Genomic DNA, 27106 nt, shown 5'->3' with positions numbered 1-27106 from the left:
GGGTTGGTAACCAGATTTAAAGTGATTGACAAAAAGCAAAATTTTTATAATCTGGAGCACATTGCCTGAAAGAGAACTGGAAGCAGGTTCAATAATAACCTTCAATTAGATAAATAATTGAAAAGAAAAACATTACAGGGCTATGGGGAAAGAGCAGGGGAGTGAATCTAATTGAACAGTGCTACCAATAAGCACAGATGGGCTGAAAGGTCTCCTATTCTGCATCAATCTATGACTCTTAAAAAACAATTTATGCAAAGTCCCAGTTGTAAGTGTCATGTTTTCCATTTTTTAGGGACGTCCTTTCAGGGAACAACAAGAAATGGCTGCTGCTGTCATTCAGCGCTGCTACAGAAAATATAAACAGGTAAAAATTAAACGTTACACTTCACATCCTGTGGTTGGGGCACCCACAGAGCAGCATGATTAGCCCACCCATCTGATCTCAGTTAGCTGATCTCAGGCTGCTGCACCGGCACTTAATGCCACTGAGTAAATGGAAGAGGAAGTATTAGAAAAGATCCCCCTCACGATCTTCCTGAGTGCAGGATCAAACATAGCCATACTGCTCCTCATCAACAATAATTGTCTAGCCTCAGCACACAGTCACTCAGGTGGAATTGATGGTGGGTCATTGTTGGTCTCTGTCTAGCACAGACGTAACACTCTCAGGAATATGGGTATAATGAGGAGACACTTTGTAGGGGGTTGGAGGGAGGTGAGAAATTTGCCAAAAGAAATAAGGTTGCCATGCGACAAGTGTTGAGTCGTGAGTTTCCACAGTGTCTGGTTCTGTACTGTCACTCAGGTGATGCACATTAATCCTTTGTTTAGAGTTAAGCTAGTATAGAAAAATTGGTTGGACTTCAATTTGCAGTACTTTTTTAAGATTGAGAAGACGTTTATGGAATGGTAATAGCCATCCCTGAAAGAAGGCAACTAACAGTGCTGGCTGACATCAGGTTTGGGACTACAGAGCCAAAAGAGTGTGAGTGAGATAGGGAGGAAAGAAGAATTCTACAGGTAGCAGGTGCTTGGAAAGAAGGAGTTAGTGCAGCAGACAGGGCAACATGTCTCAATTTTATTATAATAAAGATGTAGGGAGGTGGTAGCGTGTGTGGGACAGTGTGTGAGCTGTTTTGGGATTGGTAGAACAGAAAATAAGAATGTTTTCAACTCACGTTCTTGAAGCGTTCTTAATCTTTCTTCATGGGGGAATAAAAGGTGTGTCAAGGATGTTCAATATTCATACAAATTTCTACATCACAAAAATCAGGTCCCAACTTGCTAACCCATCTGGCCCTCAGTAATTACTTGCACCACGACAGGGGTTTACTGTCACACTTCACTGAACACATCACATATCATCTGTTTGGATATTTGAGAGTTCACCAACACTGCACCGATGAGTCTGTGATTAAACCCAGCTCCAAGCGAGTACCAATTCTACAATGAGAGCAAGCATTTCTTCTTATCCCAGACCAGTTGGAAACTGTCAGGCAGGCACACAGGTGACAGGATCTGCACCACACCAGTCCACCAGGAACAGACTGCTGTCCGAATTCCATCAGGGAGGTTATTAGAGAAGTCCTTTCATCATCTAAATAATGGTTACCGATAATCCTGATATTTTATAAAAATGTAGAAAATTCCTCAAACACTCAGATGCGTCAACATCAGTGGGGAAAGAGGCAGAGTAAAAAATTCAGCTCACTGACCGTTTATAATGAACACAGATGATCCTCTCAAATAAGCTGTGAATTTTCAGCATTTACTTGATCCATACAGGAGGCAGCACAGAGGCTCAGTGGTTAGCGCTGCTGCCTCAGAGACCAGGGACCTGGGTTCAATTCCAGCCTTAGGCAACTGTCAGTGTTTGCAACTAATTATTGATGTGCTCATTAATGGGATCATAAAGAGGCGACTTCTCTCTGCATCTAAACATCCATATCTTAGATGCAGGGTGTTGGTAGTGTTGCATTCTTAAGCACCAACACCCATTATTTAATTTGAGAACAGATTTCACAAAAACTTCTAAAAACAAAAGAGCATGAAACCAGTTAAACAAATGATATAAGCATATGGCAAAAGAACCACAAGAAGAGCAGAATTGAAAACTAATCTACATTAGCTCCTAACGACAGGTACTGGCATCTCCTGATGTTCATCAGTATCCCGTCTGAAGGCTATCAGTTTTCATAGATCATTAATGCTCTGGTAAGTGTCCAGATCCTGCTCTTAATTCTGGTCTCCATCCACCTTCTTTCTGTCACAAACCTCCTTATCTCTCACTGTCTGATTAAGGCTACGTTGGTTAATGCCTTCAAACTTCTTCATGCACCATTTTACAACCCATACCTCTCTACATCCTACTGTTAAATTCAAGACACACTGCACTGCCTTCTTGTCCAGAAGGTATTTCCCGGCTCCTCAGGGGTGCACCCTTGGCCATTTCATCTTCCAAGCGGCTCTAAACCTTCAAAGCCCTCAATCTTGTTGCCATCTCATCCTGTTTCCTGATATTTTTGTATTCTCTCCTGTTTTCATTCAGCTCTTTATGACCTACTGAACATGGCCTTGGACATTTAGTCAGATTTCATAATAAAATATTACAATTTGACTTCTGGTGACTGTTCACTTGAATTGGAAGTATTTGGCTGTATCCCATTTGGCTGTATTTGGGCAGGAATTTCACAGGATGGAGTGGAACACTGGTCTTACACCCCACCCAATATTGACATCAAAGAGAGGAAAATCAGGCAGCTGTCCACTCAATGCACTCTATTTAGTTTGACAGTCAAGGGAAATTAAAGATCATGGAACAAAGATGAACCAACCATGATCTAACTGAATGACAGGACAAGTCTAAGGGCCTGAATGGCCTTCTTGTGTTCTAATCAGAATATGACAAAGGGACGATAGATTGGGAAGTGGCTTCAGGTTACTGGAGGTCAATTGTGTTATCTGATGATGCCTCTGGAAATTACCTTGCAGATGTTTTCTCTTTGGTAAAGATGTTGTATTGATGTTGTGTCCCAGCACTGAATGTATCCAGTTCCCCTCTTTGTTTGAAGATCTTTTTTCTGGTACTAATGCTCTATTATATTACTTTTGCAAGCTTACATGGATAGCCTTGAAGGTAATGCAATCAATGTAGATGGAATTTTGAATTCATTCACTGCCAAGATATTCCATTATTAGTTTGTGGATCACAAAGCGACCAAGCATTATAAAATGGTATTTGGGCACAAGCTTATGTCGCTATTTTTTAATTAAGCTTTTGCGTGATGAGCACTGTATTGAGATCGCTGAAGGCCATGGAGTTTGGGTTGCTACGTGCTGACTCCATATGCCAAGCAGAATCTTTCCAATTAAATCTAAGTGTTCAGTTTCAGTTATAATTAAAATCAAATTAAGCGATTTTTGTTTGTGAGCCCCTTCTGCTTTTCTTTTTGGTAATACGGAGAGATTGGTTAAAAGGTAATTGGGAATGTTCAACTTTCATTCAGACAACTGCAGAAGATGAATTTGTCCTGTTTAAAGCCAACAAAGCTTATTCGAGATTTAAAGAAAGCATTCAAAAATATGAAATTACATTCATAGAATTACAGAGAATTAACAGGACAGAAACAATTATTTCATGCTGATGTTGATGCTGCAATGGGACTTTCTCCCAGCCTATTTCATTTCACACAATGAGTGTAATACTTACAAACATAGTGGAGATAACAGGACTGTTTGCTTGGGTGGGACGGTTTGAGATGAGATGTCACCTGATGAAATTCCCAAACAGAGCTGGTGACCCTAATATAGACTGCAGTTTGAGTTAGAATTTTCACTTTTTGTGTTTTGTGGTGGGTTGTTATGGGAGAGAGGTTTAGTCTACACATATTGGATAGAATAATAGACACAAAAAAATGATAAATGGGGTATTATAGAAGATTGTCAATGACTGCTGGTTCAAAGTTAGACCCTGTTTAATTTGTCATTAGATTGTCTTTGACTTTGTCTTTGTTTTCTCCTTCATTATTTTTATAGATGACCCAGGGATTTGAGGAATATGAGGATAGGCTGGGAAAGTGAAGTTGTGGTAAAAGATCAGCCATGATCTTGCTGACTGGCAGGTCGGGCTCAGTAGGTGGAGGGTGCTGTATGACTCCTGCTCCTATTTCTTATATTTTTTTTGTTGTCACTGTCTTGGCCTGGCCTTGTTGTGGCCAGTTCCTGACTTGAGGTAAGTGACCTGGAAAATTGAGATTGCAGCAACTGGGGTTTGGTTGAGATGAGATTGACCATTTTAATGGGGAATGTTTCACCACATCCACACCCTATTAACCTTTCTGTCCAGAGCTTCCCCCTTCCATCCTCTACGTCTGTTTCTAACCACAGTCTCTTCTGTGCCTCTTCCAGTATGCACTTTACAAAAAGATGACGCTGGCCGCCATCCTGATTCAGAGCAAATTCCGCAGTTATTATGAGCAGAAGAAGTTTCAGCAGAGTCGGCGGGCAGCTGTCCTCATCCAGCAGTATTATCGCAGCTACAAGGAGTACGGAAAAATGAGGCAAAAGCGAAGGACAACTGCTATGGTCCAACAGAAAATTAGGTGAGATGTCGTGTGTGTGTACAGAATTCTTTGGGCTGGGGCACTGAAGCCTCAGCTTTTCACCGAGGATCTGTTATGAGGCTGCAGCTTGCAAGGTTTATAACTCCTCACCAGAATTTACCACAGTTATAGGATGTATTCCTCCCAGATGAAGATGCGTTAAATCTCAGTTGGACAGTGTTTGCTACAGCAATGCAAGATAGATGAAATTGCCTATTGTTTGTGTTTTGGTAATAATATTGATAAAAGCATTGTTCTCTGATAACAAGCTCCTGGAATAGGGCAAACTCTGATCACAGTGCTGCTGGGAGCTGAGAGACTTTACCTAGTGCAGTCGGTGCCAGGTGAGCCCCTATATTTGCCAGCATTATATTTACTAGTCAGCAGGTGAACCCACAACTGTCACTGGCTCCTCTTCAACGTAAAATCACCTAAACCCAAATACTTCATTGCCTGAAAAACTGCTGCACTTTTAGAACTAAAGAAACCTGTCTGATTTCCCCTTTGGTTTGTTACAGGAGCAGTCTGCTGACTAAGAAACAGGATCAAGCAGCACGGAAGATTATGAGATTTTTGCGCCGTTGTCGCCACAGGTGAGATGTCAAAGTTTGCCAATTTTCTGAAAAGATATTTTCCAGTTCAATTTATTTTGCTTTTTTTTTACTCCACCCAGAATAATGTAAGTATAATTTTAAGATCAATCCATTGACGTTAGAGAATAAAAAAATGAAAAGCTGGAACCTTAATTTTAAAAAAAACTCATTGTGAGGAAAGTTTCTAAACCTCTCACCTCAATCTCTCAAATAAGTCTCTGCTATGAAATTGCTTGCCATAGCACACCAGCTTTTTTTTGCCTAAGAGAGTAGCTTCATTGCCTTGTTGTAAGAGAAATTTCATTACACTGGACTTTGTGTGCCTTGATTCGGAAATAGTTGGCTAGGGTTCCTATTCATTATTATAATCTAGAGACCCTGCAGGAAGGTGTATACATTGGATGACCAGATGAGAATAAGATTGGGCCAGGGTTTGATGCTCACCCCAGTCAATAAGCTTTGTGAACATTTATTGTCTCGGCTGCCATATAAAAAGTGGCCGTTTGGCGAAGGTACAATGTGAAAATATACATCATGTGAATCATTGCCATTAGGTGGCAGGTTAGAGCAAAGAGATCCATTTGAAAATGTGATTTTCTTTGTCGTTGTTGCAGGTCTTTGTAGTGAAATGGCTTTTGTTTCATTGAGTTCCTGATCTCAGTGTGCCCTGTTTGGTGTACTAACTACAGAAGGAGAGTTAAATCCATCAAGTATTATTAGGCTGCCCACCCCAATCCATCACTGGCATCTCCAAATCAGGCAGACAAATACCGAGGATTTCTTCCTTCACAAAACAGAATATTCTCACCAGATTGCACACAGTGTAAAACTATCAGAGTGGATGTACGTACACGAATTTGTACAGGCCAAACACTCCCACAGTTTTTCATTTATGCTGCTCAAACTTTGTGACTAAACCAAGGCTCTTCCATAACCAATTGCTCTATGCAAACCTTTAAAGATTGGCTACTCGGATGCTTTTGATGTGGAGCCATTCCCATACATAATGGCTTCAGATACGAGCCCTGGAATTGAGCTGTATATTTGGATTAAGTTCTTAGTTTAACAAAGCCATTCATTTGAATAAATGCTGCTTTCCTAAAAGCATTGGATAAGGAAACTTTAAACCCATCCAGGTACCATCAGTTAGAATGTGTAATTTCCAGGGCAAGACTTAATGAGGAACAAATTGCTATCTTTAGGTTGTTGGGAAGTGCATCTCAGAACTCATATCTCAGAGTCAGAAGATTGTGAATTATAGCCTCACGCCAGAGTCTTGAGCACAAAATACACTGCAGTGTTCAGGAGGTGCAGCATTGTCAGTAGGTGCCACCTTTTAGACAAAATGTTAAACTGATACCTTCTTAGTGAGGTAAAATATCACAAACCACTCTTTAAAGAACAGCAAGGAATTCTCCCTGTTGTCATGGCTCATAGCTGTTTGTATGATTATTGATGTGCATGAGCTGACTGCCATATTTCCTGTAAGGCACCCATAGAGTCATAAAGATAAAGAGCATGGAAACAGACCCTTCAGTCCAACTCATCCATGCCAACCAAATATCCTAAATAAATCTAGTCCATTTGGCCCATATCCCTCTAAACCTATTCCTATTCATACCCATCCAGATGCCTTTTAAATGTTGTTATTGTACCAGCCTCCACCACTTCCTCTGGCAGTTCATTCCATGCACGCACCACCCTCTGTGTGGAAAAGTTACCACTTAGGTCACTCTTAAATCTTTCACTCTCACCTTAAACCTATGCTCTCTAGTCCTGGATTCCCCCAACCCAGGGAAAAGACATTGTTGATTCATCCTAACGATGCCCCTCATGATTTTATAAACCTCTATAAGGTCTCCCCTCAGCCTCCAAAGCTCCAGGGAAAGTAGCCCTGTCTATTTAGCATCTCCCTATAGCTCAAACCCTTCAATACTGGCAACATTCTTGTAAATCTTTTGTGAACCCTTTCAAGTTTCGCAACATCCTTCCTATAACAGGAGACCAGAATTACACACAACATTCCAACAGAGGCTTAACCAATGTCCTGTGCAGTGCAACATGACCTCCCAACTCCTATACTCAATACATTGATCATTAAAGGTAAGCATACCAAATGCTGCCTTCACTATCTTATCTACGTGTAACTCCACTTTCAAGGTCAATGAACCTGCACTCCAAAGTCACTTTATTCAACAACACTCCCCAGGACCTTACCATTAAGTGTATGAGTCCTGCCCAGAAGTGCCTTTCCAAATGCAGCACCTCACATTTCTCTGAATTAAACTCCATTTGCCACTCCTTGGCCCATTGGCCCATCTAATCAAGATCCCGTTGTACTCTGAGGTAACCTTCTTCGCTGTCGACTACACTTCCAATTTTGGTGTCACCTGCAAACTTACTAACCATAGCTCCTGTGGTCATATCCAAATTGTTTATATAAATATGAAAAGCAGTGGACCCCCAGCACCGATCCTTGTGGCACTCCACTGGTCACAGGCCTGCAGTCTGAAAAACAACTCTCCACCACCACCCACCGTCTTCTACCTTCTCACCAGTTCTATATCCAAATGGTTAGTTCTCCCTCTATTCCATGTGATCTAACCTTGCTAACCAGGCTACCATGAGGAACCTTGTTGAACACCTTACTGAAATGCATATAGATCACATCCACCTCTGTCCTCAACAGTCATAGAGTCATAGAGATGTACAGCATGGAAACAGGCCCTTCGGTCCAACCCATCCATGCTGAGCAGATATCCCAACCCAATCTAGTCCCACCTGCCAGCATCCCTCCAAACCCTTCCTATTCATATACCCATCCAAATGCCTTTGAAATGTTGCAACTGTATCAGCCTCCACCACTTCTTCTGGCAGCTCATTCCATACATGTACCACCCTCTGTGTGAAAAAGTTGCCCCTTAGGTCTCTTTTTATATCTTTCCCCTCTCACCCTAAACCTATGTCCTCTAGTTATGGACTCCCTAATCCCAGGGAAAAGACTTTGCCTATTTATCCTATCCATGCCCCTCATGATCTTGTAAACCTCTGTAAGGTCACCCCTCAACCACTGACCCTCCAGGGAAAACAGCCCCAGTCTGTTCAGCCTCTCCCTATAGCTCAAATCCTCCAACCCTGGCAACATCCTTGTAAATCTTTCCTGAACACTTTCAAGTTTCACAACATCTTTCCGATAGGAAGGAGACCAGAATTGTATGCAATATTCCAACAATGGCCTAACCAATGTCCTGTAGAGCTGCAACATGACCTCCCAACTCCTGTACTCAATGCTCTGACCAATAAAAGAAAGCATACCAAATGCCTCCTTCACTATCCTATCTACCTGCGACTCCACTTTCAAAGAGTTATGAACCTCCATTCCAAGGTCTCTTTGTTCAGCAACAATCCCTAGGGCCTTACCATTAAGTGTATAAATCCTGCTAAGATTTGCTTTCCCAAAATGCAGCACCTCACATTTATCTGAATTAAACTCCATCTACCACTTCTCAGCCCATTGGCCCATCTGGTCCAGATCCTGTTGTAATCTGAGGTAACCTTCTTCACTGTCCACTACACCTCCAACTTGGGTGTCATCTGCAAACTTACTAACTGTACCTCTTAGTCCTCTTCATTAGTTCTTCAAAAAACTCAACAAAGATCATGAGACACGATTTCCCACGCACAAAGCCATGTTGACTATTTCTAATCAGTCCTTACCTTTCCATATACATGTAAATCCTATCCGTCAGATTCCCTGCAACAACTTGCTCACCATCAAACTCAGGCTCAGCGGTCTATAGTTCTGTGGCTTTTCCTTACCACCTTTCCTAAGTAGTGGCACCACATTAGCCAACCTCCAGTGTTCCAGCACCTCACCTGTGGCTATTGATAATCCAAGTATCTCAGCAAGGAGCCCAGCAATCACTTACCTAGCTTCATAGTGTTCTCGGGTACACTGATCAGGTCCTGGGGATTTATCCATCTTTATGCATTTTAAGACATCCAGCAACACCTCTGTAATATGGATATGTTTCAAGATGTAGCTATTTATTTTCCCCATGTGCTCCATCTTCCATATCCTCCTCCAGAGTAAACTGCTGTAAATACTCGTTTAGTATCTCACCCATCTCTTGTGGTTCCACACATAGGTGGCCTTGCTGATCTTTAAGGGGCCCTATTCTCTCCCTCATCACCCGTTTGTTCATAATGAATTTATAGAATCCCTTTGGATTCTCCTTAACCTTACTTGCCAAAGCTATATCATGTCCCCTTTTTGCAAATCCTCACTTTCTCTAGTCATCCAGCCTTCCCTACACCTACCAGCCTTGCCCTTCACCCTAACAGGAACATACTGTCTCTGGAATTCTATTATCTCATTTTTTTGAAGGCTTCCCTTTGCCAGCCATCTCTTTACCCATGAACATCAACTTTTGAAAGCTTTCTCTAATATCGTCAATTGGCCTTCCTCCAATTTAGAACTTTAACTTTTAGATCCAGACTATGCTTTTCCATCACAATTTTAAAACTAACAGAATTATGGTAACTGGTCTCAAAGTGTTTCCCCACTGACACCTCATTTCCCAAGAGTAGGTCAAGTTTTGCACCTTCTCTAGTAGGTACATCCACATACTGAATCAGAAAACTTTCCTTGTACACACTTAAATTCCTGTCCATCCAAGGGCTTAAAACAATAGTAATCCAAGTCTATGTTTGGAAAATTAAAATCCTCTATCATAACCACACTACTTTTCTTACAGATAACTGAGATCTCCTTACAAATTTGTTTCTCAATTTCCTGCTATCGGGATATCTATAATACAATCCCAGTAAGGTGATTGTCCCTTTCTTAGTTCTCAGTTCCACCCAATTAACTTCCCTCGACATATTCCCAGAAATACCCTCCTTGGGGTGAAAAGGTAGCTCAGTGGTTAGTACTGCTGCCTCACAGCGCCAGGGACCTGGGTTCGATTCCCACATCGAGCGACTGTCTGTGTTGAGTTTGCACATTCTCCCCGTGTCTGCGTGGGTTTCCTCCAGATGCTCCGGTTTCCTCCCACAATCTAAAGATGTGCTGGTCAGGTGAATTGGCCATGCTAAATTGCCCATGTGTTAGGTGCATTAGTCAGGGGTAAATATAGGGGAGGGGAATGGGTCTGGGTGGTTTACTCTTCGGAGGGTTGGTGTGGACTTGTTGGGCCAAAGGGCCTGTTTTCATACTGTAGCGAATCTAATCTAATCTTAAATACAGCTGTAATGTTATCCCTGATCACAAGTGCCACTCCCTGTCCTCTCTTGCCCCTCTTTGATTCTTCCTATAGCTTTTGTACCCTGGAACATTAAGCTGCCAGTCCTATCCATCACTGAGTCACATCTCTGTAATTACTATGATATCCCAGTCCCATGTTCCTAACCATGCCCTGAGTTCATCTGCCTTACCTGTTTGGCCTCTTGCATTGAAATAAATGCAGTTTAATTTATCCGTTCTACTTTGTTCTCTGCTTTGTTCCTACCTGCCATGTCTTTTTGACTTACTCTTTTTCCCATCTATACTAGTCTCTTTCTGATCACTTTCCTCACTATCTCCCTGGATCCCCTTCTAGTTTAAATGCTCCCGAGCAGCACTAGCAAATCTCCCCACCAGTATATTAGTCCCCTTCCAATTCAAGTGCAATCCGTCCTTCTTATACAGGTTATGTCTACCCCAGAAGACAATCAAGTAATCCAGAAATGTGAATCCTGTTCCCCTGCACCAGCTCCTGAGCCACGCATTTAATTGACTGAAAAGTATTTTGGGACATCCTGTGTTTGTGAAAGCCCTGTATCAATGTTCCTTTCTCTTCACATTTGAAGTATAGAAAACTGACACAGGAATTTACAGTGAGACTTCAATGAGCTGCATATACAGCACAGCTTAATTCCATAGCTCCATGTTTTTTCCACAACCACGTCCCACTGACCTTTACATTTGAGCAATGAAGTATATTGGGGAATTCTGTGGATTGGAAGAAAGCAATAAGAGTAGGTGGAATCAATGGGATTCCCAGATAGTAGGAAAGCCTTCACCACTCAGAAGAATTGACAAATCCCATAAGCGTAATCTTCTGAATTCTGAATACTGAATATGAAGGAAGATGTTGTGCTGATAAACATGCAGTTTAAACAATTTTGCACCCTGCTCACCAATAAAAGCCCCTCAAATGTTTTAGTAAGGAGTGGGCACTGGGATTCTCAAGTGGTAATTTTCTTTTCAACCTTTTTTCTTAAACAAGTAACAAATAACACCAGAAATTGGCAGACGTTAAGATTACTTAACTTGGAGAATTCAAGATGGTAAACAACATTTCAACATAGAATGCAACTCCTCTGCCAAGAAGTGTTTCCGTATTCATTTTACAAGAGTTTTGTTTTGTGTTGTGTTGAATTTGATCACATTAGTGTAAAATTCTTTCATTGTAATCTTAATTTATTTATGGGTTTTGGAATTATAGCAACTGCTCTGCCTAAAAATGAAGATCCCACTCCAGGTGTTATGAATTTTGACAATACTAGGTAACTAACAGCTGACAAATGGCAGACTCTGATTTAGTTTGAGGTGATGCTTGTTTGGTCTTGGGCTGAAAGAATTTTTGGGGCCTGTAACTAGTATATGTTTCCCAAGACCTCACTAATGCTGCATTGCCTTCTCAAGCTCTTCCTTTCCCATTAGGGTTTCCGATTCTGGTTCAGTGTATTCCTAGAGATTGAATTACATGATCTCCTACATCATACTGCTCCACCTCTCCGTCCCCTGCCCGCACAATGCTGTAGCTATTGGTCACCAAATGTATCCTTTATGGTCAATCAAAAAGCAAACAGACTGTCCATGACTCAAGTGGATGAATGTCAAAGAGCCTTTTCTTCCCCAACTCCTGTTCAACTAATAAAAGTCTTCAGTGTTTTAAAAAAAAAACACTCATTGTTTTAATACCCACACCAATTTCTCGCCAGATTTGCTCACAGTAGTTTCCTTGAGAACTTTCTTCAATTTCTGGAGTCACCAGAACAATCCTAGCATGGGGACAACCTCATAGTGCCTGATCAACTAGGCTAATAGTGTTAGTTTTCCTTTGTGAGCCTATTTGGATTGTTCTCAAGAGCCCAGGACCTTCAAAACAACTGAATGCCAATTTGTTTAGTGCTGTTTCTCAACACAAGGTTGTGCCCCATTCATATATCACGGCATCAGGATCTGTAAGAAGGGTTTAGTTTAAACACAATAAAAGGTAACATGAGTTAGCCAGGAAATAAAAGTCCCATAGAACAAAGAGAAACGAGAAAGACTGAAACAACAAAATAAAAATTAGGATAAGAATAGATTTAAGATAATAGGTAAACAAAAGGCCAGGGATTAATTTTTTTTTAATGTACTGAGTTGTCATAATCTAGAATGCACAGGATTAGGGGGTAGTGGAAGCAGATTCAATAATAACTTCCAGAGGGAATTGAAAAAACAAAAAATTGTCGGGCTATGGGGAAGAGCAGGAAAATGGGTCAAATAGCTGTGCTATTTGATTCTTATAGGGACAGAGAATGATTGCTGAGCAATATTAGGGGGATACACTCCATGGGATAGAAGTTGGTCTCAGGGAGTACCTCATTGTTTACTTGAATCTTCCATTAAATAGAATTGTTGAGCAAAAAAGTTTTCTTTTGTTAAAAGAAGAGAAAACATAAATGGTCAAGATATAAAAAAAGAAAATATTTCTTGTAATACACAGCATTGAGGCAGTAAACTCCTAAGAGAGAAAAATGGGATAATATTTTAACAGAACTCTTAAAGAAGCAAAAAAACTTTGTTTACTTCAGTCATTCTTTTCAATGTTACAATGCAATGGCTGAATCCATCAGATGCACCACAACTATTGAAGATGACACGATGTCTAGAACAAAATGTGACATGTGCACACACACATGTTAAATCTGGGCAACTTGCTGTTCATGAAAATCATAAAATGATACAGCACCAAAGGAGACCATTTGGCCCATTACACCTATGCAAAATAACTGGGTCTAGCATTGTTTGAGTTCTATGGGCAGACAAGGCATGTCAAGGTCAGAAGTTTGGTGAGATTATCACTGTTCCTCAGAAATGATGTTGGTCATTTTAATACTTTAATTGCTGCACTGCTTCTTTTTCTGTGTCAATACTGTGTCATTATAGGAGCATCTAAACTCTAATAGTCAACTGTTTTATATTACTCACTCCTCTCTGCTTAATTCTTCTGAATGTGTCCTTTCTGGTTTTTACTGCTCTGATCACAACACTCTGTTTGTATATTGTCAACCACTTGGGCTGCCTTTAATATTGTGCAGCCTTCAGCACCAAAGAGCATGAGAGGTAATCAAAAATATTTTTGGTCCAATTATTGACCTTATTTGTCTTTCTGTTTTTAAGTTGAGATTTGTGAGATGGAGGACAAACTGTTCCTTTGAGTTCAAATAGGTACGTGTGATTGAATCACTGCCAATTCGGTTGCCAGTCAGAGAGTTGACTTTGAAACCTTTATGATAGGATGACGATTCATCCACCCTATTACTGAATCTCAAGAATGTTCATTGTAACCCAGTGGCAAGTGTATGAGAAGCATCATTGGCCCTGGTCACCAGGCCTGGAGATGGGAAGGAAGCATGTCTCTTGACTTTTAGACACGCATCTTCTGTCAAACCCATCCACAAAAGACAACTTTAGTGATGATAGCCAATGAAGGATCCTTGTCCCTTAACTCACTCCCACACTCCTAATAAGCGGAGGTGAAGAGGTTTTGAAGGAAAATGTCAAAAAGGGAAGTGGGAGGGAGGGAGAAATGACATCAAGTTGCATCAAAATGTGAAGTGTTGAAACCTGCCTTTGGACTGATAATTGATGGTACGTTTGGTTTGCTAATAGCTGTTTGGTATTGTTTTGCTGTCTAAAGCCCCCTGGTGGACCGTAGACTGTACAAAAGGGTGAGTGTAGCCTTCTGCTGGCCAGCTTCTCTCTATCTCTGCTTGGTGCCTGCTTGCATGAGGCTGCAGCCTAACTTGCCAATTCTCACATTTGTTGCCTATGATGAAACTAACACTCCACACAATACTAACAATTTGCTTCTTAAAGATACATTTTTGACTATATATATATTAAATATATATATGAAGAATGATTTCACCAGATGTTTTGTGCATGATCCAGAATGACACTTGTGATGAATTGTGGAATACTGGATGGTACAAGGAATTCACCAATAAACATGTTTAACGTGGAACCCATTTGGCTCATGGGATTTAACACCAAGATTTCTAGAAATTGAAAAGTCAAGCAAAACCAAACCATGCTAGTATTAGACCAGAATTCTGCTCTTCCTGTCTCAAATGCTAACACTGCTGACACTCCTGGCATTTTCACACAAGGTTGGGTAGACCTTGGGCTGGACAATAATGGACTTTAGTGCAGTGTTGGAGAACTATATTGAACATTAAAACAAATTTCCACTACACATAAGGGTTCTTTTGACTATTAGGTTTTGAAGTTAAATACATCAGGGCTACTGTTGATCCAACATTTGGAGTTTACAAAATCAAGACACTTGGGAACACCATGCAGGATTTTGACCTTGAACCATCTGAGATCTGAAGCCAAGATGTGGCTGTGACCCTTACGACATTACATAATATTTCTGGTGTAGTTCAGAATACTGTTTCATCCCTCCCCACTTTGGTTATCAAGCCAATGGTGGAGACCAATGTTGATGAATGTTGCCAAAGGCGATGATGTCAATTTGATGCATCACCATTTCAGTGAAGGTCATCCTAGAAAAGGGGTGGACAGGACTGCATTTCCTCTGAATTGAATAGTTGCAGCTGATCCGTCTTTTTATTTCACATGGAGACTATGCAGATGTCTGTCACAGTTACACTAAATATAGCTGACATTATCTGTACTTTCATCATATTCTAATCCATTTCTTTTGTAATAAGAGCAAGCTAGAATACATGGAAACCCTATTTTATGGGATGTGTCTTGAGGAATAGAACCCTTTACTATTTCAGGAACCATAAAGTCATAGAGATTTACAGCATGGAATCAGATCCTTCAGTCCAACTCGTCCATTCTGACCAGATATCCTAATTAATCTCGTCCCAATTTACTAGCATTTGGCCCATATCCCCCTAACCTCTTTCTATTCATGTACCCATTCAGATGTCTCTTATTTGTGCCTGCTTCCACTATCTCCTCGGGCAGCTCATTTCATACACGCACCAATCTGTGTGAAAAAGTTGCCCTTTAGGTACCTTTTAAATCTTTCCTCTCTCACCTTAAACAACTGCCCGCTTGTTTTGGACTCTCCTACCCTGGGCTATTCACCCTATCCATGTCCCTCATGACTTTATAAGCATTTATAGGGTTATCATTCGGCCTCTGACACTCCAGAGAAAACAGCCCCAGTCTAATCAGCCTCTCCCTGTAACTCAAATTCTCCAACCTTGACAAATCCTTGTTAATCTTTTCTGAATCCTTTCAAATTTCACAACATCCTTCCTATAGCAGGGAGACAGAACTGAATGCAGTATTCCAATAGTGGCCTAACCAATGTTCTACACAGCCGGAACGTGACTTTTTAACTCCTATACTCAATACACTGACCAACAAAGGCACACAGACCAAAAGCCTTCTTCATTACGCTATCCACCTATGACTCCACTTTCAAGGAACTACAAACATGCACCCAAAGTTCTCTTTGTTCTGCAACACTCCCCAGGATCTTACCATTAAGTGTATAAGTCCTGCCCTGATTTGCCCTATCAAAATGCAGCACCTCACATTTATCTCCATTCAACTCCATCTGCCACACCTCAGCTGTTTGCCCATCTGATCAAGATCCTGTTGTATTCTGAGGTAACCTTCTTTACTGTACACTACACCACCAATTTTGGTGCCATTTTCAAAATTACTAATCATTCTTCCTGTATTCATATCCAAATCATTTATGTAAATAACAATAAGCAGTGGATCCAGCAAAAATCCAGTGATCTTTGTGGCAAACTGCTGGTCACAGGCCTCCAGTGGAAAAAAAGCAACTCTCCACCACCACCACCTGTCTCTTACCTTCAAGCTAATTTTGTATCCAAGTGGCAAGCTCTCCCTGGATTCCATGTGATCTAATCTTGCTAACCAGTGTGCCATGCTTATCAAATGCCTTGCTTAAGTCCATTTAGACAATGTCCATGCTCTGCCCTGTCAAATGCAACCCATCCAGGTCAGGTATATGATGTGGGCCAAATATAAAGCAAGGTTCCCACTGCTCTGTCCTAACCTTAGTGTGTCCCCCTATTACACTAGCATAAAATTATTCAGTTTCACACACCAACTGTCCTGTGGCCTCAGAGTTTGCCAAAATTCAGCTCTGGGTATTAGGAAGTAGATTGAAACGGTCACAGCTTACTTTCAAAGCATCTGACAGAGGAGAACTTCAGACTTAGCATCTGACCTAGTTCTTGGGCTAAAAGAATAAGCATCACCCATTGACGTCCACATCTCTCTCATTATCACCATGACCCTCCACCCCAGCCAAGCCATGTTTCATTGGAAATGTTTTCATTCCAGTAGCTGCTACTGTTTTACTGAGGTCCAGATGCACTCCCCAACCCTGTTCCTTAACAGCCATATGTATCAGCAAGTTATTTGACAATGGTGACATCATGACCCTCATAACCATCTTTAGATGTTGGATCTGTCCATATCATATGGGATAGAGAAGTATTTCATGTGAATTTGTTTGTTGTTTTTGCCATTAATTACTGGGAAATAGATAAAATAAAACAACTTTTTCCTTTCTTCCCAGTTTATTGGAGATCCAGGCTACAAGAAATAAAATATTTTTGAAATTAATAATTCCTCTGCCAATTCATTCCTTTAAAAAATAAAAGATAGACCTAACTTCTAAATCCAGAAACACCCCTCCAGAATGTTTGCCTGTTGAAAATTTCTGATTTGACTACAGAACATTTCAATACTCAGTGGTGTTGTGGGAGAGCTGGCAATCTGACCAAGACTCCAACTTCAGCAAAGGAAAAAGAATCACACTTTATTCATAGTTTAGGCTGATTATACATTCTGACCAAAGCTGGCCCTGTCAGTCAGCAAAAGCTCATGCTGGAGAAATAATGGGTTAATGTGTACAATGTGTTTTCATGGTGGTGGCTTGCAATATCCAAAATTTCCAAGAGTTTGTGTTGCATCCCATGAGCCATCCTGCAGCAGCACCCCTGCCAACACACACAGCTCCCCATGAGGTTTAACAGCTTTAGCAGATCAGTAACTATGGATTACCCAGTTTGGAATGACTGCATGCATGCACATGGCTGATGTCACAGGCTAAAATCAATATCATTGATCGTATTTAAAGCTGCAGTATATTACAGAAAAGTACAGATTCTCCTCAACCTCCACTTCTGCTTTTTATTGATTTCAGATACTCACTATTGTTGGGGTATAGTTCCCCAATACCTCAAACTTAGAGCAACAGTTATAGAGATAGATCTTCCCTTGAGTCTAAAGCTGTTATTACTGTCAGGGTCTTTAACTGTAGAGGACATCAACATTGAGCTATTGTACTACCTACACCCAAACTTCACTCTTGTGCATTTTCCAAGAGAAGTCACAAATAGTGATCAGGTGCAGTAACTCCGGCTGATGCTTTCAACCCTCCTCAATCTCTGGTGTTACATTCTCAGGGTGAAAGGACAACATTCACAGTCACAAATTTCATTTTAACAAGGCTTAAATAGAATCATCTTCTTACCGCTGCTATATGTGCTCTCTGACCTTGTACCCTGTGTTTGTAGTACTGAATGTTCTTTTCAGTTTCTCATTCAAGTACCAGATAAAGTAAAAACTCACACAACACCAGGTTATAGTCCAACAGGGTGGTCTATAACCTAATGTTGTGTGACTTTTAACTTTGTCCAGCCCAGTGCAACACCGGCACCTCCAAGTCAGAAGTACCAGATAGTATGTGTTACTCAACCCTGCACATTCGACGATTAATTATGATGACATCTGGCCTAGAATAAAAATGGCACCAATGTACCCTCTACTTATCAGGCTATGCAGACAGTTTAGGTGTGCAACTCTTTAATATATTTTACACTGTGACTTATGGGAGCCCAATGTGTGTGTGGCCTGCATAGGAATTTTCATGTTGCCATGTTAGATAGAACCTGAGACCTCAGTCTGTCAGGTTGTTCCTACACTGAGTATTGTCTGTACCCACTAATGAGACTTTTGTGGATTTTAGTGTAATAAAGTACTGTATCACCTGTTATAACCCTTGTTCTCTGTCTTTACATGAGGACTGAAGGATAATTAGCTGCAGGTAGAAGTTGTGCAAGAAATAGTGTAACACACTTTGCGCCATTGATCATAGTGGGGTAGTGCTGAATAGTATCAGTATCCAATGCAAGTTCCTCCATTCATACTAATGTTCCCAAAAGGAGTAGACAATCGATTTGCAACCACAGTCTACCAAATCCATCAGTTTTCTTCTGAAGATTTTTGCACATGTATTAACACCTTGGCTTCTAAATTTTATCTGAGAATTCTACTCTTCATGTTTTAACCTGATTGCTTATTTTCACTGAACAGGTGAGTTTGGATAGTGCAGCCAGCGATTTAACAAACTGACACAGGGAGAACTAAACCCCAATTTTGTTTTAAGCTGAATCATTTATTTATGCCATAGACCCATTTGTGGCACAAGCTGTCAGTGATTCCAAAACTGCCTATAACCGTCTGCTCTCTCTAAGTCGCTCTAACACATCAGAGCTAATGTCAGTTGAAACAAGTTTTTTTCAGGGATTGGGTCACTCTTGTAGCCTTTTGGATGCATTATGCTTGTTTAAGGAATAATAATTCAGAGACCATCCCATTAGAGGCAATCCAGTGCCACCCAGGCACATGAGTTCACTTGGGAGAATAAACTAAATAAGTTTACTGCATTTCAATACTGAGTCTGTATAAAGCAGTTTAACTAACATAGTTATAATATTATTGGACTAGTAATCCACAGGCCCAGGCTGATGGGTGGGGGACATGGGGTCAAATTCCACCAAGACAGCTGGTGGAGTTTATATTCTGTTGATAAATATAGAATTAAAGCTATTTTCATTAGTATAAACCATAAATGCATTGTCAATTGTTATAGAAAGCCATCTGGTTCACCAATGACCTTGAGGGAAAAAGAACTTCGATCCTTACCTGGTATGGCTTACATGTGACTCCAGGCCCACAGCAATGTGGTTGACTCATAAATGACCTTAGAAATGGCCAAGCCAGCCATGCAGTTCAAGGGTAATAAGGGATGGGAAGAAATGCAGGCTTTGAGAACAACACCCACACTCCATGAAGCAGGGACAAAACATTTGGCAATGCCCATGTGTACTTAGACAATAGCATCACTAACTTGCATTTATATAGCATCTCTAACATAGTGAAACATCCTAAGGTACTTCACAGTCGTGCTGATAGACTGTGCTGAGTTACATAATCAGAGCCTCCAAAGGATGGGACCAGGGGTTTACAAAGACCTGTCACCATACTGAAACTTTCTTGAACAAATGACCCCTGCTATGTACAGGTTAGGCCACTTACCCAAACAAAATACCTGAGCAGTTACATTTAATACAATGCCAGGTTACATACCATTCCATCTTACCAACTGGGAGTAGTTCAACTGCCAGTTTGATGGTTTAACTTGATCCAAATTGACTGCCAATATAACAAAGACACTTCCCCCTTACTGAATTATTGTTGACATTTTTTTCTAAGCTGCATAGATGAGTGGCTGTTCAGCAATTGGAAATGAGTCAGACATCCAGGGAATAAACAGACTGTACATAAGCAGCGGCCCCTTTTAAGATTTGTAATCATAGTTCAATCTTAAAGACACCCCATAGTACAAGAAACAGGCCACACAGCGTAAAGAAATCAAAGGAAACATTGGTCACAAATTCCTCTAACTCCATTAGTAAGTTACAATTGGCCTCGGCTCTTTCTTGTATTATGTTGATAGTGCAATGGTTATTGGATCTCTAAACATTCCTCACTTTTTTCCCAAAACACCAACTATGCTGCCCAGCACACATTTTATCCTCAACCAAAGAATGATTTTTATCTATACAGATAGGATGGCACCAGATCGGTTACCTGCCTTCCTGCTGACAGGGTTCAGTTAAAATGACCCTCTCCACAACTTGGAGAATCCTCCACGCTAACCTTTTTCTCCATTAAATTGCCAGCTTCCTCATTCTCCTAAAATTTACAAATTCAAGTTTGCTGTTAGTTCGGTTTACTCCCCAGGACCTCTCCATAATAGACAATGCCAAGGATTTAAAAGCAGCTACCAGTTTACAGAAATTTGCATCAGCTATTGAGTCTAATTTACCTCAGAATGTATCTGTTTCGAGCACTTTAATATAGGTCTTTCCTGAGTAATGGACAGGTCAAGTTAAGTTTGGCTCCACCTTAACAGTTAAATAGTACAGTCGAGAGTGTGATGCTGGAAAAGCATGGCAGGTCAGGCAGCTCCTCAGGTCCTGCCTGACCTGCTGTGCTTTTCCAGCACCACACTCTCGACTCTGATCCCCAGCATCTGCAGTCCCCACTTTCTCCTAGTTAAACTGCACAATCATGTTCTGAACCCCAGTGTATCTGTAAGCAAGGCCACAGTAGTTCAGCTTGTTCAGTTTACCTCTTGATAAACTCACACTTCACCCCTTCTTTTATACTTAATTGTACCTTGCACCAAGGTCTTGGTCTCTCATAATACAAATGACCTGTTTTTTTTACCATTTATTTCCTCCTCAGTAGCTTTCCGCCGAAACTGATTTTTTCGATCTAATATATTGCAGCTTTAAACAAGTGACAAGATGGTTCAAATTCATTGGCTTGTTTGGATTTCTTTGACCTCAGTCACGAATGAGTTGCGATGAAATGATACTGCTCAGAAATGAAGGGGCAACCCAATTTCTAATAATGTACAGTCATATTAGCGTGTGATATGTGAAATTATATGATCTTGTTATATCATATGGGACCTGGCCTGTTGTTATGGATTTCTGGTCTCACTAATACTTTTAAGTTCCTGTAACCAGGATGTTTACCAAGTGCACATTATGGGGACTATTATTACTGTGTAAAGTACTGGAAAGGATTGATTGCTTGCGTTCAGTGTGTGGCGACAACACGAACAAATTGTTCTGGAGACAATTATGTAGACGTGCTCATTGAAAACTGTAACATCTCCTCTCCAATTGATGTGACTAGTTTCATGTGGCATCTGAGGCCTTAATGTACTGAAATGCCCAACTTTGAACTGGAAAAGTTAACTGCCATGACAAACCAGACCAGAGTAGTGAGAAAACACTCAAATTAAATGCTGGTGGGACCTCAGGCTTATAATGAAAGTCCTTCCAGTGACACACAAATATTGGCATTTTCCTGGGAACTGGTTCCCTTGCTGCAAGAGACTAATTAGTTCAGCGAATTTGATGAAAAATGTTAAATCGAAGCTACTTAAAAATTTGCATTAGGAGCCAGGTTTATCATTAATGCCCCTCTGAATGAGATTACACCAATGCTCAGGTAGAGGTGTGTTTTGGTTGGTGGCATAGAATGGGTGATTTTAGATTAGACGTCCCTTAAACAGAGCATCTAATATTTACTTCCATTGACTGTAATCGAACTGAATATCAGTTACTATGTATAACAGGCAGCCAATACAATATCATTAGTTTGCATGATTTTCATAACATATTCTTACACATCATGTTTTTGTTGAGGTAATCATTAATGCCAAATGTCTTAAGTGGTCTAGTGGATCATCAAGAATGCAGGATCACATGAGACTCCTATAATCATGATCATTGAAGTTTTACAAGTTGCTGCAGCTGATGACTCACATTAGTGAGAAAAAAAAAATTCCCTCAATGTATAGAAATGGAGAGAAACAGTTTTAAATTCCAGCTCAAGAGATCTTCTAGAGCAGAAAGTGCCAAGCAGTAATCGAGAGGTGAACTATTGTTCTGCACTCACTCATGAGAAAGACCATGGAGTTGTGGATGTCACATTGAAGACCAATGGTGGTGTACCATTTCCAATCCAGCAATGGCACCCCACATCTCATTAATTGAATTTGATATTCAATGTGAGTTCCTGACAATTCGGGTTTTGACGCTGGCCTGCCCTGTTCACAGGCCCAGGTGATTTTCTGTCCATTAACATCCAACCCTCACATTGGGTTACAACCCCATCAAGTGAAATTGTCCATTAAAACTATTGAATCTGCCCTTCATATCATGTGTTGCTCAAATATGCTAATAGCTTTGGAAGATAATCTCACCAATGCCACCTGTTGAACAGTGGGAAATCTGTGAAATCCAAAAATCATAGGAACTTCCCATTTCTTGTTCTTTACTAATTTTGCACTGTTGTTGTTATTACATATGATTTATATGGTTGAAGGTAGAGAGAGAATGTTAGGTCTTTTTCAGTTCTGGCAACATCAAAACATTGAAGCACTAACAAGTCGGTAAATTCTTAACTGCTAACACTGACCAATGATAGTCACCGGCTAAGTGTCGATAAGCCACAACATTATCCTTATTTGTTGTGTGATGACACACCTCTGAGGCTGGTGGGATTTGAACCTGGACCTTCTGGCTCACAGGTAGGGGCATTACCACTGTAACACAAGACCCAACCACAACATTATATGTTGCTTAATCAATGATGCTACATGCTACAAATTATTATTTGCATCAAATTCTCAAATTAATATTTAACAGAAGACTTGTCTTATTTAATTTGGTTGAGTCAACTTTGCTGTCAAAATGGCAGACAGAGGAATTTGCTAGAATGCAATTGTGATTGGTGCAATTTCCAGGCTGGGTTTGATGAAGGATTGTCAAGTAAGATCTTGATTTGACAGATAAACCCAGGAAACCTACGGTTGAATTACCCCTCTGCATGCGATTGGATTTTATAGTTAGGTTCCTTGTGACTGGCTATAATAAGTGCCTGACACAAAGATAGACTAATTGGAAGATTCCAAAGCAGTGGGAAAGACTGACGCACATGAAATGTAAAATTGAAAATATTCTTATTTATTCCCTTGCTGGCTCTTTATATTATGCAATTCTACCTAGAATCATAAAATCCCTGCATTGTGAAAGCAAGCCTTTTGAGTATACTCCAAAGAGCATCCCACCAGACCCATTCCCATAACCCACTATTTCCCATAGCTAATCCAACTAACCTACACATCCCCTCACACTATGGGCAATTTAGCATGGCCAATCCACCCTAACCTGCACATCTTTGAACTGTGAGAGGAAATTGGGTCACCAAGAGAAAATCCATGCAAGACACAGGGAGAATGTGCAAACTCCACAAAGGCAGTCTCCCGAGGGTGGAATCAAACCCAGGTCCCTAGCACTATGAGGCAGCAGTGCTGACCACTGAGCCACTGTGCCACCATTCCACCTGTTCCATCTTCCCTCTGTGAAGTTTGCTATTTTTTCCGATCAATTAGAAATGCAACATTTTTAAACTTGCAAACCGTCTCTTGTTCCATATAGCCAATAATGCAAGAATATGGAGTCCCACTGTTTTCCTAATTTGTACTTGTAATCAGTGACAATTGAAGGGAGGGACACCTCCAACTCCAATGACAGCCCAGCCCTGGCTACAAGAAAACTGCCATTCGTTGAGTTGGACCTTCACATTGCAGTGTGCCATTGGAAAAGTATCACATGGCTTCAAAATCACACCCAATTATATGCCTAGCAAGTGTAACTCTCTGGAATGAGCAGTCAATCTGATTCCTAGTCTGCTGTTGATAAAGTTCCCCAGTGGAAGGTTTACTTTGTGGAGTTAGCTAATATAACTTGCCCATATCTTTTTGATCCAAGCTGAACATTGTGAGGGAAAATGCAGCCCATTCAGACTGGTGACCAATGATGATCAAGGAAGTAGGGAGTACAAGGTCTGGAATTCCTGAATTAGAAATTCCACTGTGTGTTATTAAGATATAAGCATTTAAAATGCTCTTATTAAGTGCTTGGTGCACTGTTTTAATTGAGCGTGTTAATCCAATGGTAGTTAAAATAGCAGTCAAAGTCACATCAGACCCCAGTGTGACATGGTGAAATTTGAAAACTGCTGTATTAATGTGTACGAATGGACTTTATGTTACAGGACTAAACACAAGACTTCTAGGCTTCTCAGTCTTTCAGCCTTTGAAAACATAAGAAATAGGTGCAGGAGTACGCCATACAGCCTCTTGAACCTGCTTTTCCATTGACACGGCAGATCCTCACCTTTCATGTCCAACCCTCCCCTTGATTTCCCTAATGTCCTAAAATCTATTGATTTCAACTTTGAATCTACCCAAAGATTGAGCATCGATTGCCTTCTGAAGATTTTCAATCTTCTGAATGAAGAAATGTCACATCATCTCTGCCTAAAATGGCTGACCTCCTAATTTCAGACTATGCCCACTAGTTCTAGACCTGCCTGAGAGGGAAAAAAAACCTCAGAATCGAGCCCTCTCGGAATCTTGTGCATTTCAATGAGTATAGGCCTGTACTCGGTCTGTCCTCACTGAACAAACCTTTTTACCCCAGGAATCAAGTTTGTGAACTTTTGTTGCATTCCCTCTAAGCTAAACATATACTCCTTTATGAAAAGATACCAAACTGTACATGCTACTTCAGTTGGTATTTCAGCAAAGTTCTGCACAATTGCGGAAAGATTTCTTTACTCTTGTAGTTCAACTCTCATACAGCAAAAGGCAAATTACCATTTACCTTCCCTATTGCTTGATGTTCCTGCATGTTAACTTGGTGTGTTCTTGTACAAGGACACTGAAATCCTGCTGAAAACAAATGTTTAATGCTTTATCACCATTTAAAAATAACCTAGTTTTCTTTTTTTTTATATAACCTCATATTTCTCCACATTATGCCCCATCTGCCATCTTATTACCCATTCAACTTCTCCGTATCCGTTTCCAGACTTTACGTTCATTTGTCGTTTAACTTTAATTCTCTCAGACCAGAGAGAAACATGATTCATGTCAATTATACATGGTGTTAACATTCAGGCCCTTCTTGCTATTCATCTGGCTATTATTTTGAGACATGTTTTCACTATCTTTATATTACAGAGTATCAAAATAAATAGGTATTGTTAAATTTTCATAAGACAACGGATATGCCCATGATGTCCATGTGTAATTTTGGGCCTCCTCCTAGAAAAAAAACATGGTAGATTATAGAGTATAGATTCACCAGAGTGGGACCAGGAATGGAGGACGAAAGCAATGAGGAGAAATTTGAGATACTGGAATTGGTTCTACCAAAGTAAAGAACGTTGTGGAAATTTAATATATTTTTAAGAATTTTATGAACTATTTCTATACAATGGATAAGAAAGGCAATTTCCTGTGATTGGGAGTAGCAATGAGAGGTCATCAATTTAAACTTGTGATGAAGAGTGAGGAGGTTGTTGTAACACAGAATATTTTGTCACAGGTAGTGGTTGAGGCAAAAGCCTGGCATTTTCAAGGCAGAGTTGGATGGTATTTGAGGTGGGGTCTGATACAGGTGGGATTAGTGCTCAAGTGAAGAGCTGCCATACAAATTAAGCACCAAATGGCCTCCTTCGCCTGTCTACAATGAAGTACATACCTCTGATAAAATAATAGATGGATAAATTTTATACAGTTAAGTTGAACTTGTTAATGCCATAAGGAATAATTCCAAGGCCAAAAGGCTAAAACATTCAAGAACTTTTGTTGTTTAAGTTTACTCAGTTGGTCTAGTCTATGATAATTAAACAATTGCTCAAGATCAACATTGGATGATAAATCTGCCTCATTTGATCATTTCATGAGCAATAAACCTTTAGTGTGTGCTGTCTATAGGATGTGATTAAGGTTTTCATTTGGCTCTTGATGCTCATAACCGCATGCCCCCCATCTTTAAGAATCTCCATCCCCCCACTTCTATTTGCCCTCTTTTGTTATATTCTGCAATTCCTTAGCTACGGTCGCATTGTTGTAAATGAGGGGAAGCTAGATAAGAACATGAGGGGTAAGCAGTAGAAAGATGTGTAGATAGGGTGAAATGAAGAAAAATAGAAAGAGGCTGAGATGCCAAAGTAGACCTGTTGGGCCAAATGGCTTGTTTCTGTGCTGTAAGTCCTATGTAATTCTCTAGAGCAATCCATTGAAATCACTCCGAGAGTAACTCAGGGTGGCTAACATAGCAACTTGCATCCCTGTTTTTTGTATGGGTGTTTTGCACTTCAAAAATATTGTACAGGTATCTTAAAAACTTATGACCTCTACCAATTAAAGCGTATTTCAATCACCAAAAAAGTGCAAAGAACAGTACCGCACAGAAACAAACCCTTTGGCCCACCAATAGTGCACCAACACATGATGCCTTTCTAAACTAAAAATGTTTACCTCTACTCAGTCCATATCCCTCTATTCCCGGCCTATTCATACATCTGTCAAGATGCCTCTTAAATGTTGCTATTGTATCCACCTCCAACACCACCTCTGGCAACACATTCCAGGCACTTAGCACCCTCTGTGTAAAAGATTTGCCTCTCACATCACCTTTAAACTTACCCCTTTTACCTTAAAAACCTATGACCCTTAGTAATTGACATTTCTATGTTGGGAAAAAGCATCTGACTATCCATTCTATCCATGCTTCTCATAATTATGTAAACTTCTACTCAGTCGCACCTCATCCTGCAATGTTCAAGTGAAAACAAACCAAATTTGTCCATCTCTTCTCGTAGATAATACTCTCCAAAGGCAA

The 27106-nt window shown here is 40.4% G+C and overlaps 1 protein-coding gene across 9 annotated transcripts in view; it reads left to right on the top strand.

Annotated features, from left to right (window-relative positions):
* camta1a (calmodulin binding transcription activator 1a) overlaps positions 1 to 27106 on the top strand; it is a 1308418-nt gene that overhangs the window by 1262719 nt on the left and 18593 nt on the right. For 7 of the 9 annotated variants that reach the window (XM_072586311.1, XM_072586309.1, XM_072586306.1 and 4 more), the window contains 5 exons: positions 296 to 367; positions 3119 to 3139; positions 4411 to 4604; positions 5123 to 5197; positions 14152 to 14182. In XM_072586311.1, the coding sequence (XP_072442412.1) occupies positions 296 to 367; positions 3119 to 3139; positions 4411 to 4604; positions 5123 to 5197; positions 14152 to 14182 (393 nt within the window). The remainder of the gene's footprint in view (positions 1 to 295; positions 368 to 3118; positions 3140 to 4410; positions 4605 to 5122; positions 5198 to 14151; positions 14183 to 27106) is intronic. The other 2 variants (XM_072586310.1, XM_072586307.1) reach the window with 1 other exon arrangement.

This window comes from Chiloscyllium punctatum, chromosome 16 (assembly GCF_047496795.1).
Source record: "Chiloscyllium punctatum isolate Juve2018m chromosome 16, sChiPun1.3, whole genome shotgun sequence".
Lineage (NCBI taxonomy): Eukaryota > Metazoa > Chordata > Chondrichthyes > Orectolobiformes > Hemiscylliidae > Chiloscyllium > Chiloscyllium punctatum.
The sequence above is the reverse complement of the archived record's forward strand: the minus strand, read 5'-3'. Positions and strand labels throughout refer to the sequence as shown.